The sequence below is a fragment of the Podarcis filfolensis genome (genome assembly GCF_964270895.1).
Source record: "Podarcis filfolensis genome assembly, chromosome: 8".
NCBI lineage: Eukaryota > Metazoa > Chordata > Lepidosauria > Squamata > Lacertidae > Podarcis > Podarcis filfolensis.
The window spans coordinates 10637638-10653788 of record NC_139611.1 but is presented as its reverse complement, the minus strand read 5'-3'; the positions used below and the strand labels follow the sequence as shown (position 1 = coordinate 10653788).

Genomic DNA, 16151 nt, shown 5'->3' with positions numbered 1-16151 from the left:
AGCAGCAGATTATTGAAAGAATTAGCAATATTGGGGCTTAGATAATAAAAACGTGTGTGTTTTAAAACAGCGAATAAAAAGGAGTAATAAAAATAAACAGGAAAGGGGTGGGGAGTCAAGAAGAAGTTATGCATGTATAAAAAAACACTATAGGGTGATCAGTGTTTTGAAATATCTTTGGAGATTTAATAAAACTATATATCAAAACAAAACAAAAGGAGACAGAGAGAGCAAAAAAAGAGACCAGGCTGCGGTCCTTATTTGGGCTGTCTCCTCCAGCCAACTGCTTTATCCAGCACCCATCTTATTTGGTTCATTTATTTAGTTTATAAAATGTATATACCGCTTGATTGTAAATAAATATGGATAGCTCAGTTGGTTAGAGTGTGGATTAGATGATCCTTGGGGCCCCTTGGCATTTTCAGCACCACGCTCTAACCAACTGAGCTATCCAGGCTCAGGTTTGGATATGCTAGTTAATCAATTAGATCACACTCCTCACCTGGAAGTTAAGTTTCCTCCTTTGTCTTTCACTATATGAATTCCCTGAGATAGGATGTGCCAGAGCTTGCTAGCTGAGACTATTTCTGCATTTTGTAAACCCAAGACTTTCTGCCTGCATTCTTCTTGCTGCTGTTGCACAGAATAATGCTTGAATCTGACCATTGGAGTGTTGTAAGTACAGCTTTTAAACTTACTAAAGTGTATGGTATGTTTAATGCTAAGAGCAGTAGAAACAGAGAAGCTCTGGTAGCGGACCAAACAAGATATTAAAAGGTTTAATGCTACACTTTTTAAACTCTGCTGGGGGCTCTCTTTTGCTGGAGACTGTGTTTAGCCCTGGGATCCAGCCAATTCTTTTGCTAAATACCCCACGTGACAATTCTCACCATGTTGGGGAAGTAAGCCATCGCTTTGCCTTGCTTGTCCATCTTGAAGAGGGCTGGCAGGTCAATGATATCCTTTTCTGCCAGACCCAACTCCTTCTTGAGGATGTCCCGGTTCCAGTCAATGCATCGCTGGGGGAGGTTCAGAAGTGACAGGTGCAGATTTAGTGACCTCAGATAATGTGATTTGTTTCACAAAATTTACACACGGCTTGATTGTAAAAAAAAAAACTCAGTATGATTTACAAAGAGAGTAAAACCATAAATTAGCAGTAAAGGCAACTCTTGAAAACGTTAAAAAAACAATTAACTAAAAATAGTAATAGTAATAATAATAATAATAATAATGACTAAGGAGGCTCAGAGGCTTCATTTGTGCCTTGATTTAAGTATGCTTCTTTTGGGGGGTGGGGGGTAATTTTGATTAAAATGAAAAAGGACAGCCACTTGACAAGGACAGAACTGTAAAGTTGGAAGGGATTTCCAAGGGATCTCCAACCTGCTGCAGTGCAGAAATTGCGGCTCAGTAATCCTTGACATACCTGCACATACTGATTCTCTTGCACCATGACCTCGTTGGAGAGCACCTTGTTGACGGTGACGCGCTTCGTGTCTGTGCCGGTGTACCCTAGGGTGGGGGAACAAAAGGCGGGGGGAAAGAAGGTTAATCCTAGAAGCCACTGGCAGGGCTTGGCAGCTTCTTATTTTCTGAAAGGAACTCCTCAAATGTTACTGCACACACATACACACACACACGGCTGGATTAAGGTTTGATGAGGCCCTCAGCTACTGAAGGTAATGGGGCCCTTTCTATGTCCAGCTGTCTTTTCTTAACAACAAATTGTCGCTGTTTTTTGTGTTGAATATATGCTATATGGTAATTTATGGACCTGTTAGGTATCTAAAGCCATTTGCACGTGTTGCCATGCAACCAATCCATGCAGAATGTAGGCACCCTATATACAGAAATGAGCAAACCAGTGATGTTTTAGGGAGCAGGCTAGCAGGCGGGGCCCATTACTTACATCATAGGAGCCTACACAACACAAAACACTGTGTAGGTTTTATTTTATTTGTTTTTTTATCTTATAAAGGAAAAAAACCACTGGATGTACATTTCCAAAATATATATTTTTGGGGGGCCCGAGAGAGTAGAGCCCTAAGCTATAGCTTAAACAAGCTTATACATAAATCTGGCACTGCGCGCTCACACTCACAAATATGAAATGTCTTGGACAGCGATGGCACTAGAAGAAGATGCATTGGCAACTATAAGAAAATGCAATGGCATTTCTCAGGAGCAAGCAGATGAGTTTGTTGCACTCTATAAATCACCTACAGAGGGAGCTAAGCCCTTCTTTTTTTTAAAAAAAAATATTTTTATTAAAGTTTTCTTGGTTTACAAAGGTATGCACAATGTCTCTTTTTTCAAGTTACAATTTTCATAGGTCAGTTTCATTCTAAGGGAATAACTAGAAGCAATCAATCTGTTTGCTCAAATATCCAGAGAAGATGCATGTCGGAAGATTCAAGACAGAGGAAAGAAAAGGCTAATAATAAAATAACGGGGTTGGACTAGGTGAGCCTTGGGGATCCCTTCCAACTCCACAATTCTATGATTCTAATAAATGTATTTGCACTGTCAATACATTGCCTGTGCTGCCTGGCACACCTCTCTGGGGTTTCAGGCAGGAGTCTGTCAAGTTGTGGAATGAACCCGGGACCTTCTGCGTGCCAAGCAAATGCACCAGCTAAGCTGAAGAGCCGGGCCCCCAGGGCTTGCAGGCTTTGAACTACGTGAGCCGAACTCCCGTAATGGTTGGGAAAGTGTTACTCTTTATTTTGAGCCTGCTTACGCTAAGAGAGTCTCCCTCTCCTTTTGAAAAGGCGAGGTGGCACAGCTGTTAAGACAGGATGCAAAGGTGCTGGGAAGTTCGCGGCCCTGGTGACCCTCCAGCTGTTGCCACTGGAGCTTATCGCCTGGAGAGAGGTTCATGTCCACAAGCACGGTGTCATTCTCTCTCTCTCTTAAGGCACGGCCTGAAATTCAAGGGCCTCATTTGTAGAGCGTGAGACTCTTAATCTCTGGGGTGTGGTTTCGAGCTGCATATTGGGCAAAAGATTCCTGTGTTGCAGGGGGTTGGACTAGAGGACCCTCGTGGTCCCTTCCAGCTCTACACGTCTATGATGACTTCAAGATGCATCAGAGTCCAGAGCATAGCTGTCAACTTACAGATTTGAAAATAAGGGACCAGCAGCCTCAAAAATAAGGGATCAGCAGCCAAAATAAGGGATTTTCCGGGCACAGGTATGTTCAACTTCTGAGCCCCACTGAGCCAAATGCAGAAAGCCCAGCCAGCAGCCAAACGAAGCCTCATCAATAAGGGACAGCAGCGGGACATGGCACTGGGATAAGGGACTGTCCCGCCAAATAAGGGACACTTGACAGCTATGGTCCAGAGCTAGGAAATGAACCAGGTCGGGGAGAAGGTTTTGCACCTAAAGACATGCTCCAGGGGCTCCAATTTAGGAAACCGGGTGCCTGGTTTTCAAGACCCCCCAAGTCTAGATGACCACCTCTCTGAGTGGAACCCCTGAAATACAGAACGTCTCCCTTCCAGTGAATCCTGGGAGCTGTAGTTTAAGGGTGCTGGGTATTGTAGCTCTGTGAGAGGTACGCTATTTATTCCGCAAAATTTATGCACTACTTGATTGCTATTTTTTCCCCAAGCTCAAAGTGGTTTATTAAAAAAAGTTTAAGCAATAAAATGACCAAAAGGGACATGAACAACATTCAAGTTAAAACAACAAACTGCCATATTAGAAGCAAAAAAACTAGTTCTGATGAATTGGAAGAGCCGCAAAAAGATTCCATTGAGCACATGGATTGACAATGTGGACAGACTAGCCACATATGAACGAATTGCATGTCGACGCAAATTAAGAATGGATAAATATGAAGAAATCTGGAAGGAATATTTAAGCGATAAGGCGGACGGTGGTGGGAAGTAGGGGGAGGAGAGGTGGGGAAATATTGTTAAAAAGGTGTAGTCATAGGTATATCAGTACTCAAATCTGAAATATTATATTGTGTTATTAGTGCTATTGCGGTTTTTGTTGTATGTGTTTTTTGTGGTTGTTGTTATTATTGAAAAAATGATTAAATAAATAAATAAATAAAAGTTAAAACAAACTTTAAAAAAACTTGCATCTGAATATACCTGTATGGGTAGGCTAGCCCAAAGAAAAATGTTTTTAGCAAGTGCTGAAAAGAGGACACTGAAGGCGCCTGATTGATCTCAATAGGCAGGGAGTTCCAAAGTGTAAACTATACTTCCTATGATTATTGGGTTTTTTGTGGGGGAGGGAGGGAGAACACTGTATTTTAAATGGACCTTAAATGCATGGTGTGACCATTGCTGCTTCTGTAATGTTACCAATATTATCATACACAGCTGAGATTGCAGTAGCATCTGCTGGGTGGGGAGCTGCATTTCGAACATAGCAAACGCTCAGCTTGGGGGGTCCACGGCAAGAAGTGGATCTGATTATCCCCTACAAGGAGGCTGGATAATTTGAAGCCAGTGTCCATGATGCGTTCCAACTATGGGCCTCCCCTCCCCATTCTTTGGGACGTAAGGTGATTGCAGGAGCCGTCCGTGAGACATCTTTGTCCTGCTTCACCACACATTGGTGCAGAATAAGGATGGGCAAAGCCACTTGTGTGATTTTCCCTCTCTCTCTCTCTCTCTCTCTCTCTCTCACACACACACACACACACACACACAGAGAGAGAGAGAGAGAGAGAGAGAGAGAGAGAGAGAGAGAGAGAGAAGAGTTTTGGGTTGTGTTACAAGGTGCTTTGCGAAAGGAGCAATAAAACTGATGAGCCAATTTTGCACAAGGTAATTGTCGAAAAGTGGGTCGCAGGTGGCGCTGTGGGTTAAACCACAGAGCCTAGGACTTGCAGATCAGAAGGTCGGCAGTTCGAATCCCCACGACGGGGTGAGTTCCCGTTGCTCGGTCCCTGCTCCTGCCAACCTAGCAGTTTGAAAGCACATCAAAGTGCAAGTAGATAAATAGGTACCGCTCTGGTGGGAAGGTAAACGGCGTTTCCGTTCGCTGCTCTGGTTCTCCAGAAGTGGCTTAGTCATGCTGGCCACAAGACCCGGAAGCTGTACGCTGGCTCCCTCAGCCAATAAAGCGAGATGAGCGCCGCAACCCCAGAGTCGGCCACAACTGGACCTAATGGTCAGGGGTCCTTTACCTTTACTAATTTTCGAAAAACAAATGGAAACCTGCCAGAGAGTCCAATCCCTCCTCAGAGGCAGGACTCTGTTCCAAGACAGCTGCACGAAGCAAGATTGCCGTTTTTGGGACTTTTTAGTTTAGAGAAAAGGCAAGTAAGAGGCAACACAAGATAGGTATATAAAACGATGCCTGGCATGAAGAACCTGGGCAGAGAAAAGCTTTTCTCCCTCTCTCGTAATACTGCAACTCGCGGACACCCAGCGAAGCTGAATGTCGGAAAATTCAGAACTGATAAAAGAAAGTCGTTCGCGCAGTGTTGAACTGCGGAACTCCCTCCCACAGGACGACCCACCAACCTGGATGGCTTTAAAAGAAAATGGGACAAATTCATGGAGGAGGAAAGGGCTATCAATGGCTACGAGCCACGATGGCTATACTCTAAAAATCAAACAGAGGGGAAAGGGTTTTTGTGCTTGGCTTCTGTTTCCGGGTTTCCCACAGGCATCTCGTTGGCCCCTGTGAGAACAGGATGCTGGACTTCGATGGGCCACCGCCTGATCTAGCAGGGTTTCTTTTTATGCTCTTATCCTGGGTCTGTCTGAACAGCCTACCTTTGAACATGACGGCTTCTCCATGACCTTCTTTCTGCTTCTCCCTGAACAGCTTGTAGCAGGCGGAAGGGCTGGCCATGAGCATCCGGAATTGCTGAGAGGAGGAAAGGGAAATGAAGGACCGTATCAGGGGAGGTAAAAGAAAGGACTTTTCCACACAGCTCATGGTTAAACTATGGAACTCCCTCCCACAGGAGGCCATGCTGGCCATCCATCTGGATGGCTTGTATGCTTGCTTATGGGGGATGCGGGTGGCACTGTGATCTAAACCACTGAGCCTCTTGGGCTTGCCACTCAGAAGGTCGGCCAACTTAGCAGTTCAAAAGCACACCAGCGCAAGTAGATGAATAGGTACCACTGCAGCGGGAAGGTAAATGGCATTTCCGTGCGCTCTGGTTTCCGTCACGGTGTTCCGTTGTGCCAGAAGCGGTTTAGTCATGCTGGCCACATGACCTGGAAAGCTGTCTATGGACAAACAGTGGCTCCGTCGGCCAGAAAGCGAGATGAGCGCCGCAACCCCATAGTTGTCTTTGACTGGGCTTAACAGGCCAGGGGCTCTTTACCTTTGCTTGCTTGCTTTATTTGTTTATTTATTATATTCCTATGCCGCTTTTAACTCACATGAGTTACAAAGCAGCTTACATGCCATAAATAATAACAGAGCAGAACACAGCCTTGGTCCAGTATACCTGAAGGAGCGTCTCCACCCCCATCGTTCTGCCTGGACGCTGAGGTCCAGTGCCGAGGGCCTTCTGGTGGTTTCCTCCCTGCGAGAAGCAAAGCTACAGGGAACCAGGCAGAGGGCCTTCTCGGTAGTGGCGCCCGCCCTGTGGGATGCCCTCCCATCAGATGTCAAAGAGATAAACAACTACCTGACATTTAGAAGACATCTGAAGGCACCCCTGTTCAGGGAAGTTTTTAATGTGTGACATTTAAATGTATTTTTAATCTTTGTTGGAAGCTGCCCAGAGTGACTGGGGAACCCCAGCCAGATGGGTGGGGTACAAATAATAAATTATCATCATCATCATCATCATCACAACCACAACATAAATCACATAAAATAATCAACTAATCACCATTAAAACAACCACCTTCCATAAAATACCATTAACAAAGCAACTTAGAAAATAGGCTAAACAGCACAACCACAAGAAAAGTCGTATTATAAAATTCACAAAGCGTTACAGTGCTCAGCTCATAACCCACAAAACAATAATAACAACATTAACGAACTAAGAACCCAAAGCAAACTAAGCATTGCTGAATTCACGCATGCACACTCAGGAGAGTGTGACTCCCAATGTGTCCCCATGACTCTTCCATAGTTTCCGTCCAATCCTTTAAAAGAGGACTGGATGAATCCATAGGAGGATAAGGTTATGGCCACGCCAACTATGCTTTCATCACTGTCTCTCAGCCCAAAACACATAATTAACTAGCGACAATGCGTAAGGGTCACAGACCTTCGCAGCTGATGCTCACCTTTTTGCCAGGAATGGGGACAAATGTCAGAAACTCGTCTACGTGGCCCACCGTCAGCCAGTCAGAGTAGAGTTCGATGGGTGACTGGACTTTCTGGGCATAGAGGAAATCTCGCACCACCTTGGTCATCCTCCGCCCTGCGGACCTGAAAAGGTCAACATCCCCACAAAAAAAAGAAGGATGACCAATTAAGGATGAATGGCTTATGAAGCTGATGGACTATGCTGAAATGGAGAAAATGACTGCTAAACGAAGAGGACATAATGATGAATTGTTTAAGGGAGAATGGAAACCATTGATGGGTTATCTACTAAACTATCGCCCATACATGAAGTTTTTGAAATATAAGCAGCAGATTACTGAAAGAATTAGTGATATTGGGGCTTAGATAATAAAAATCTGTGTTTTAAAGCAGCTAATAAAAAGGAGTAATAAAAATAAACATCAGGAAAGGAGGGGTGGGAAGTCAAGAAGAGTTTATGTATGTAAAGTCAAACCACAGATCCCAAACGCCTCAGTTTTGGAACATTTCCCAAAGGCCAAAAACCCAGAAGTAAATGTTCCGGTTTTCGACTGCTTTTCGGAAGCCGAACATCCAACGCGGTTTCCACTGAGTGCAGGAAGCTCCTGAAACCAATTGGAAGCTGTGCCTCGGTTGTCAAACATTTCGGAAGCCGAATGGGCTTCCGGAATGGATTACGTTCAAGAACTGAGGTTTGACTGCATAAAAAAAAACTATTGGATGATAAGTGCTTTGAAATATCTTTGGATATTTAATTATATCAACACATTCCCCCAGAAGAAGAAGAAGGAAAGAATGAGAGAGAAAAACGGGGCCAGTGAAAACTGATATGTATTTACAGGGCCGGCCCTATCATTTGTCTGAGTGAGGCAGGTGGCAGATCTTCGCCAGAGTTCAGCCCTGCCTCTGCACTGCTTTCACTGCAAGCCCTGAGGCCCTCATTGGAGGACGCAACCCTCTTGCCACCATTGACATGAGGCTCAGGTGCCCATCCAGCCCTCTTCTGGCCACAGAAAGGGCTGAATGTTTTGCCCTTTGCAGGAAAATGCATATTTATCTTAATTCTTCCCATGCCCCTTTAGCCTCTGTCCTCATCCAATGATGGCAGGCAACACTGGGAGGCTTTGCACAAGGCAAAGAAAGGTGCCCAAGCCCTATGATTGATAATGGCCAGTGGTGGGTTTTGAGTTGTCTTTTTTTAAACCAGAAATTCAGGTCGTCGGGTCTTTTACAATATCGACATCCGCGTGCACTCTCTTACAGAGGGAAGCTGCTTCCAATGAGGATTCTACCCAAAGGGTACTCTTTTCCATTGGCAGTCACTGGCGGGCTGACTTCCAGATTCCCAAAAGAGTCCAAGCTGGTGACTTCTTCAAAGAGGGGCTCCCTGGAGACGTAGCCGAAATCCGGGCCCTGCAGGGGGGGGGGGAAGATATCTCCTTCAATCACAGGGCTCCCACTGCAATGTTATCATTGTTAAATTGACACGGGAATGGTGAGGGCCTGTGTGTACAGCTGAAAGGGTTCAACTCCGAGATTCCATTGAAGCATTGGTGGCTCCCTGATTGTGGAATGCTCTCCCCAGAGAGGCTCACCTGATCCCATCATCTTTAGACACCAGGCAAAAACATTCCTCTTTACCCAGGCATCTGATTATTAAGTAATCAATGGCCTGTAAAAGCGTGGGGATGGCTCTTATTATGATTATTTCACTATTAGGCTGTCTATCAACATGCCTTTTACTATGTTTTTATCACTGATGCTTTGTAATTCGTTCTCTAATGTTGTACAGTGGTACCTCGGGTTAAGTACTTAAATCGTTCCGGAGGTCCATTCTTAACCTGAAACTGTTCTTAACCTGAAGCACCGCTTTAGCTAATGGGGCCTCCTGCTGCCGCTGCACGATTTCTGTTCTCATCCTGAAGCAAAGTTCTTAACCCGAGGTACTATTTCTGGGTTAGCGGAGTCTGTAACCTGAAGTGTATGTAACCTGAAGCGTATGTAACCCGAAGTACCACTGTACACTGCCCTGAAATCTTTTGATAAAGGGCATTACAGTGGTACCTTGGTTCTCAAACACCTTGATACTCAAACAATTTGGAACCCAAACACTGCAAACCCGGAAGTAAGTGTTCTGGTTTGCGAACTCTTTTCGGAAGTTGAACGTGCTCCGTTTTGAGTGCTACATTTCCAATTTGAGTATTACGCTTCCGATTTGAACGCCACACTTCTGATTTGAGTGCTACGCTGAGGTCTGTCTGTTTTTCCTATTTAATTTGCTTTTTTGTTTTTGCGGCTCCTTTTTTGTGGCCCTGTGGAACCCAGTTCAGCTACTGATTGATTGATTGATTGATTGATTGTGTTACTGTACAGTGGTACCTCGGGTTACAAATGCTTCAGGTTATGCGTTTTCAGGTTGCGTACCATGGGAAACCCGGAAGTACCGGAAAGCGTTACTTCTGGGTTTTGCCAATCGTGCTTCGCACATGCGCAGAAACGCCAAATCACGCACGTGTGCAGGCGCAGCACTGCGGGTTGCGGACATGCCTCCATCACGGATTACGTCCGCAATCCGAGGTTCCACTGTAGTACATTGTTTATTGCTTTCATTTTATGGATCAATGATCTCATTAGATAGTTAAATTCATGTTAAATGGCTGTTTTAAGGGTTGCTTTTAAAAGTCTGGAATGGATTAATCCATTTTGCATTACTTTCTATGGGAAAGCACGCCTTGGTTTTGGAACGCTTTGGTTTTGGAACAGACTTCCAGAGCGGATTAAGTTTGAGAACCAAGGTACCACAAAAATAAATTGAAATAACATCATCATCATTAATATTTATACCTTGCCCATCTGGCTGGATTTCCCCAGCCACTCTGGGCAGTTTACCTCATATCTAAAAACATAATAAAAACATCAAGCATTAAAAACCTCCCAATAGAGGGCTGCCTGAAATAATAGCCATAAGCATCAATAAATTGTCTCTGAGCTCCTTCATGGGTTGATAATTAATCCCTCTTCCCAGGGAACTCTAGGAATTGTAGGGAAATTTTGGGAACTCTCAGCGGGGAACTGGACTCTCCAAACAACCCTCACCAATCATAACAGACTATGTTATGAAGAATCCCATGATTCTTTGGGGAAGCCATGACTGTGTAAAGTGGGATGATAGTGCTTTAAATGCACAGTGCAGATAGCGCCTTAGGTCAATAAGAGGGAAGGGTCTTGAAACAAACCTTGCTGGGCAACACAAGGGCAGAAAAGGCATGTGTTGCCCTAATGTTATCATGCAGAGGGCTTGGAGGTGTGAAGCAGCTGTCCTGACAGACAATATGTCACAATACTCTGCTAATAAGCATGAAATGTCTCCACAGTGAGGCCCATCCCAGATCCCTGAGCTGTTTAAATCCCTCATAAGCTCCATTTGGAGGGCATATGCTAGAGTTCAGCTGGGTGGGCTGCTTGCCCCCCTCATTGACTTTTTCACTTTATCTGCTGAGCTCGTGGCAATTCCCTGAGGATTATTTGCATCTGTGTGTGTCGGGGAAAGGAGATTGCTTTTAATGAATTAACTTATTGCTATTATCATTCATAGATAGATAGATAGATAGATAGATAGATAGATAGATAGTAACTCAGAGCCACAAATATAAATGGAAAAAGGCATCCCTTCAAACCAGCCTAAAACCACAACAAGGTTAAAATCTTAAACAGACTCCTTGGGAAGAGCAGGGTTAAAAGTTAGAAGAAATAGGAACAATGTATGCTCAGAGGCACTCTTGCTATTGACTTTGCACTGCAGTCCAAAGCAAAGTATAAAGGGGATCTTTAACTGGGAAAGGGAAAGGGTGAAGCAAATGCATCTTTCCAGGACGAACGTCCCTAAATATGGTAAGGCCTGGGCTAAGAGCCCACCCTGCCTCGCCTAATCCAAGCTCACATCTGCAACCCAAGCTCATATCTACTTAAACGCACACAGACGGCAGCCAGAAAATTGCACATAGCTTCTGTTTATTAAGCCACACAGCTTAATTTGGAATTAAGTCCAAATTTGGGGGCCACGAAGAGAGCTACATACTGGGCATAAAACTGAAATGTTGGAAGCAGCCTTACGTTTGTAATAATAAAATTTAAGGTCTTACATATATAATAAATGTTCATAAATGTAGCAACCAAGCACGTACATAGATATGTGGACCACATGTCTGGAGCAGCACAGGAAGACCAACCTGAAACCATTTTAACTCCCAAACTGTCCAAATGTTTTCTCTGCAAGGAGGGAGGGGGTGAGGGAACCTTCCCATTGTCTCAGGAATTGGGTAATCACCATCTCAAAGGAATGGCCAGACTACCAGGAAAGGCAATGATGTTTGTGGGGGGTGGTCTTGGGTTATACCCCTTCTGTGATGTATGTATGTTGTATGGAGGGGTGATTTTGAGCTCCAGGGCAAGGAATTTAAAATGTCTATAAAAGGGCAGGCACACCTTTGTTCTGGGTCCTCCTCCTTTCCTGCGTGTGAGGGGAGCACCCTGTTGCAACAGATCAATAAAGATCAGGCTTATGAGCTGCTTTGCTTCTCAATATTCTCTTTTTTTTTTTTTTTTATAAAATATTTATTAATTTTTCACAAATTTTAAAAACACAAATCACAACAAAACAAGAACATAGACACACACAAAACATAAAAAACACCACATGTATAATTTCAAACCCCTTTTTCATACAAGATTTTCCCGACCTCCTCATACCTCCCCTTACTGCATTCCAATCCTTAATTAGTTATGCTCAACAAATCCTTCCCTATTTTCTGATAAGTAAATTTTAACCTTTCTTTTCATATAACATAATAGTTACAGCGTTCAACCTTATATTTTCAAATCCACAAACGTCTCAACATTCCATAATTTTACAATACTTCTTAAGATAGTCTTTAAATTTCTTCCATTCTTCTTCCGATGTCTCTTTTCCCTGGTCCCAGATTCTGCCGGTCATCTCTGCCAGTCTCATGTAATCTATAACTTTCATCTGCCATTCTTCCACGGTGGGTAGTTCTTCTGTCTTCCAATACTTTGCAATAAGTATTCTTGCTGCTGTTGTGGCGTACATAAAGAATGTCCTGTCCTTCTTTGGCACCCACTGGCCGACCATCCCCAGGAGAAAGGCCTCTGGTTTCTTCAGGAATGTATATTTAAATACTTTTTTTAATTCATTATAGATCTTCTCCCAGAAAGCCTTTATCCTTGGGCACGTCCACCAGAGGTGAAAAAATGTACCTTCATTCTCTTTACATTTCCAGCACTTATTATCAGACAAGTGGTAAATCTTAGCAAGTTTGACTGGGGTCATGTACCACCTGTAAATCATTTTCATAATATTTTCTTTTAAGGCGTTACATGCCGTGAACTTTATACCGGTGGTCCACAACCATTCCCAGTCTTCAAACATAATGTTATGACCAATGTCTTGTGCCCACTTAATCATAGCTGATTTAACTGTTTCATCCTGTGTATTCCATTTCAGCAGCAAGTTATACATTCTTGACAAGTTTTTAGTTTTGGGCTCTAGCAATTCTGTCTCAAGTTTTGATTTTTCCACCTGGAAGCCGATTTTCCTGTCTATCTTAAAGACCTCCATTATTTGGTAATAATGAAGCCAGTCCCGCACTTTATCTTTTAGTTTCTCAAAACTCTGCAATTTCCATTTGTCCCCCTCCTGTTCCACAATTTCCGAATATTTCGGCCATTTCGGCCCCATATTAAGTTTTTTCACAGCCTTTGCCTCCATAGGCGATAACCACCTAGGAGTTTTATTTTCCAGCAAATCCTTATATTTAGTCCAGACATTAAATAATGCTTTCCTGACAATATGGTTTTTGAAAGCTTTGTGAGCTTTAACCTTGTCGTACCACAAATATGCATGCCACCCAAAGATGTTATTAAATCCTTCTAAATCCAAAATATCTGTATTCTCAAGAAGTAGCCATTCCTTCAACCAGCAGAAAGCTGCTGATTCATAATAAAGTTTTAAGTCTGGCAGGGCAAATCCCCCTCTTTCTTTTGCATCAGTTAATATCTTAAATTTTATTCTGGGCTTTTTGCCCTGCCAGACAAATTTAGAGATATCTCTTTGCCACCTCTTGAAACAATCCATCTTATCCACAATCTGCAAAGTTTGGAACAAAAATAACATTCTAGGCAATACATTCATTTTTATAACTGCAATTCGACCCAGCAAGGAAAGCTTCAATTTTGTCCAAATTTCCAAGTCTTTTTTCACTTCTATCCAACATTTTTCATAATTGTCTTTAAATAAATTCAGATTTTTTGTTGTCATATTTATCCCCAGGTATTTCACTTTCTTAGCCACCGTTAAACCTGTCTCATTCTGAAACCTATCCCTTTCCATAGATGTTAAATTTTTCTCCAAAACCTTGGTTTTAGTTTTATTCAATTTAAATCCTGCTACTTGACCGAACTCTTGAATTAGATCTAAAACCCTTTTTGTACTAGATTCTGGCTCTTGTAAAGTAAGTACTAAGTCATCTGCGAATGCTCTCAACTTATATTGTTTGGCTCCGACCTGAATCCCCCTAACCAGCTGGTCACTTCTAATCCTATTTAGCAAAACCTCCAGGACCGATATAAAAAGTAATGGAGAGATTGGGCACCCCTGACGTGTTCCTTTTTCTATCTTAAATTCCTCTGTAACCACATTGTTCACAATTAATTTTGCTTTCTGTTCTGAATATATTGCACCAATACCATTTTCAAATCCTTGACCTACCCCCATCCCTTGAAGATTTTTCTTCATGAAACTCCAAGAAATATTGTCAAAAGCTTTCTCCGCATCAACAAATATAAGGACAGCTTTAGTGTTTATGTTCACTTCTAACATTTCCAAAATGTCTATAATGTTCCTTACATTAGCTGACAAATGTCTTTTCGGGAGAAAGCCCGCTTGGTCCCCATGAATCACCTCTGTCAAAACCTTCTTCAATCTATTAGCTAATATATCTGCAAATATTTTGTAATCCACATTCAGTAGCGAGATGGGACGGTAGTTCTTGAGCTGAGTTTTTTCTGTCTCTGTCTTTGGTATTAGTGTAATATAGGCCTCTTTCCACGAATCCGGTGCCCTTTTCCCCTCCAGGATTTCGTTGCAAACTTCCTTCATTGGTTGTAAAATCCACTCCTTCAACATCTTATAGTACTTGGAAGTAAGTCCGTCTGGTCCTGGGGATTTGCCCAACTGCATCTTCTGAATGGCCCCTTCTATTTCTTGTTCAGTTATTTTCTGGTTCAACACAATTTTCTGTTCCTGAGAGATTTTTTGTAGTCCATACTTTCCAATAAATTGGTCTATATCCTCTTCTTTCTGCGGCCCTTGTGAGTATAATTGTTTAAAAAATCTTTGAAAACAATTTCTGATCTCACTGGGCTTATGAATAATCTTTCCTTCCACTTCTAGACTTGATACCATATTTAATTTTTGTCTTTTACGTAATTGCCAGGCTAGGAGTTTACCACATTTATCAGCTGATTCAAATGTCTTTTGTTTCATTTGTTTAATTTTCCACTCTATTTCTTGATTCATTAATTCCATATATTGTGTTTGGTAAAGTTTAATTTCTCTCAAGATCTCTTGGGACTTTGGTTTTGATCTTAATCTTTTTTCTCCATCCTTTATCTTCTCCAGAATCTTATCTTTTTTTCCATTCTGCATTCTCTTTTGGATTGCATTTTGTTGTATCAAAAATCCTCTCATTACGGCTTTACTTGCGTCCCAAATTATTCTTTTCTCCACATTTGTGTTCATGTTTATTTCAAAATAATCTCTCAGGGTTTTTTGGGCCTTTTTATATACCTCTTGATCTCTAAACAAGTTGTCATTCATTCTCCATCTAAATGTGCCAGCTGTTGTTTGTTGCATTACCATTTTTACTGGGTTATGGTCAGAGCAAGTTTTTGGGCAGATTTCCACTTTTTTTATCTTTGATGCCATTCCTCTAGTGACCCAAATTTGGTCAATTCTAGTCCATGTCAATTTGGCCTCGGAAAAGAAGGTTCCCTCTCTTTCAAGGGGGTTCTTTGTTCTCCATATGTCAATCAAATCCATATTGTCAGTCATTTCAAAAAATGTTTTTGGTAGTCTTCCATCCTTAGTCAATGTTTGTCTTTGAGCTTTATCCATATTCGTCGAGACAACTCCATTCATATCTCCCATCATTATTAAGTTATAATCCAAATAGTCCAACAAGGTCTCATGCAACTTCTTAAAAAATTCTGATTTCCCCTCATTAGGTGCATATATTCCCACAATCAAAAATTTTTCTCCTTGAACTTGAATTTCAATTGCCAGAACTCTTCCTTGTTCATCCTTGAACATAAATTTTGGTGACAACTTCTCTTTTACATAGATCACGATTCCTCTTTTTTTAACTCTGTCAGATGAGATAAATTCTTGTCCCAATCTCTTATTCACTAAAAATTTCCTATGTGACCTTGTCACATGAGTTTCTTGCAAACAGATCAAGTCCAATTGTTCTTTCTTTAGGATATGAAAAACAGCCTTCCTCCTTCGGGGCATGTTAAGTCCATTACAGTTCCAACTTAGAAGTTGCAAGGCCATGATGGGGCTACTTAGTTCCTCCTACCGCTCCCAAACGTTGTTCTTCCTCTGTCGGTGGCCCCAATCCAAATGAAAGGTTTGCAATGTCCAGGATGTCTTTCCCTGACACTCTCGGCTCTCCTCCAAGTTCCACCTCCTTTTGTAAATCCTCTTCGTGATCTCTCAAAAATAGATCTTTCTCACTCAGGGTTCTTATTCTTATCTTCCTTCCTTTATACTTAAAGGATAGGCCTTGTGGGTATTCCCATCTGAAGAATATCTTGTTT

General features: G+C 42.4%; 1 protein-coding gene across 2 annotated transcripts in view; it reads right to left on the bottom strand.

Moving 5' to 3' along the window:
- The window catches only part of LOC310769742 (protein-arginine deiminase type-2-like), an 80541-nt gene that overhangs the window by 1157 nt on the left and 63233 nt on the right, over positions 1-16151 (bottom strand). For both annotated transcript variants that reach the window (XM_083629429.1, XM_083629430.1), the window contains 5 exons: positions 8518-8669; positions 7235-7379; positions 5750-5843; positions 1430-1515; positions 891-1019 (listed from right to left, as the gene is read on the bottom strand). In XM_083629429.1, the coding sequence (XP_083485555.1) occupies positions 891-1019; positions 1430-1515; positions 5750-5843; positions 7235-7379; positions 8518-8669 (606 nt within the window). The remainder of the gene's footprint in view (positions 1-890; positions 1020-1429; positions 1516-5749; positions 5844-7234; positions 7380-8517; positions 8670-16151) is intronic.